This window comes from Copadichromis virginalis, linkage group LG3, assembly GCF_057382275.1.
Source record: "Copadichromis virginalis isolate Kocher_CV1m ecotype Utaka linkage group LG3, C_Virginalis_male_GT1.1, whole genome shotgun sequence".
NCBI lineage: Eukaryota > Metazoa > Chordata > Actinopteri > Cichliformes > Cichlidae > Copadichromis > Copadichromis virginalis.
In genome coordinates, this window is record NC_140620.1 from 38,220,993 (window position 1) to 38,222,345 (window position 1,353).

A 1,353-nucleotide genomic window follows, 5' to 3' on the forward strand; every position below is an offset into this window, starting at 1 on the left:
GGACCGCAGGGAAAGACAGGTACTGTATTTCTTTTCGTTGCAAATTAAAAAAAAAAACATTGTGTTGAACGAACACCTTGTTGCTTGTATACTTATGTCTATATCTCCGCAGAACGAAAACTGACACAGTTCAAGTTAACCGGCGCTGTCGAGCAGATGATCGCCTCGTCGCTGCCGAGGTTCCGACGTGCAGTCAGAGAACGCAGCTTCCTGGACAAAATCACGACTGTAGATGACGCAGTCGACCTCATGGTTCAAGAACAGCTGATCTTACCCGATGAAGAATATATGCTATATCACATGTATGAAACCACCGAGGGGAAGGTGGGTGCGCTCAGATGCCTCTTTGAATGCCCACAACTACCCGACGAGGCGAAGGCCAGCATATCGTTGATTCTGGCCGTGTACAACCTACACGCCTTCGGTATCTTCCCAGAACGCTGGTTGGAGACTGTAACCCCCCAAGCGGGGGCTTTGGTTGTGTAGACATGTGGTGTACCATCACGAGTGTGAAGCGTGGTGTTTGACTGTATTTGACAAATAAAATAACAACCATTACACATTGCAGCACAGTGTCTTTATTTTTTTTTATACATGATACCAACGAGTACCTCTGCAAAACCCTTGGTACAGATACATTTCATTACGTGGTCAGACTCATACATCGGAACACGTTTCGCCCTCAGGGGTCTTGTGTTTTTGGTTTGCGCGGATCCACACTACACCACACAACACGGCGATGACGGTCAGCAACAGGATCAGGGCTGCTATTATACCAGGGCGGCCTCTAGGTTGTGGAGAGTGTGAAAAAGGAGCCGTTGTGAGCTCTGAGACTGTGAGGTTGACACGTCCCTCGGACTCTACAATCTGGCCAGTTGTTGTGTTTCTGGCTGTAAGTTTACACGTATATAGCCCTGTGTCGGCTACACTGACGTTCCTTAGAATCACAGACCAGTTTCCGTTTCCCACGGCCGGCTCGAGCAGCTTCACTCGGCCTTTAAACATGTCACACTGGTAGTTGTCGTAAGAACGTAGATTTCGAAAGAAGTACAGGTGACAACTGGATACGGTTGATTTCCGCCACTCCACCAGAATAACTGGACTCGCTGTAGTATCCTGACAGCGAAGAACCACGTCTTGTCCACATATCGCCGTTACGTATGTGTCAGCTAAACGAGAGAAACACATTTGGTTAGTTATTCGCATAAAGGTTACAACACTACGTTCGATGTACAATGTACAATGTCTTTCATCCGGGAAACAAACGGCATTCAAGCGAGTTCACAAACATGCACGTCAACAATAGTGTTTTAGGAGTGACTACAAACCTTTTGAGTCAAGAGACAAAGACAT

At 47.0% G+C, this 1,353-nt stretch overlaps 1 protein-coding gene across 1 annotated transcript; it reads right to left on the bottom strand.

The window, feature by feature from the left end:
* Positions 1-657: 657 nt before the first annotated feature.
* Positions 658-1,353, bottom strand: LOC146714569 (butyrophilin-like protein 3). Its single transcript, XM_085440254.1, has 2 exons — positions 1,329-1,353; positions 658-1,169 (listed from the first exon to the last, which is right to left on the bottom strand). Exons 1-2 carry the CDS (start codon positions 1,351-1,353, stop codon positions 658-660), a joined length of 537 nt encoding a protein of 178 aa, XP_085296380.1.

Bases quoted from the DNA above. Each gene is read 5' to 3' on its own strand.
- LOC146714569 (XM_085440254.1), bottom strand. From the start codon at position 1,353: ATGTCTTTGTCTCTTGACTCAAAAG. The intron at 1,170-1,328 runs GTTTGTAGTCAC...TCTCTCGTTTAG, and splicing joins TTTGTCTCTTGACTCAAAAG to CTGACACATACGTAACGGCG.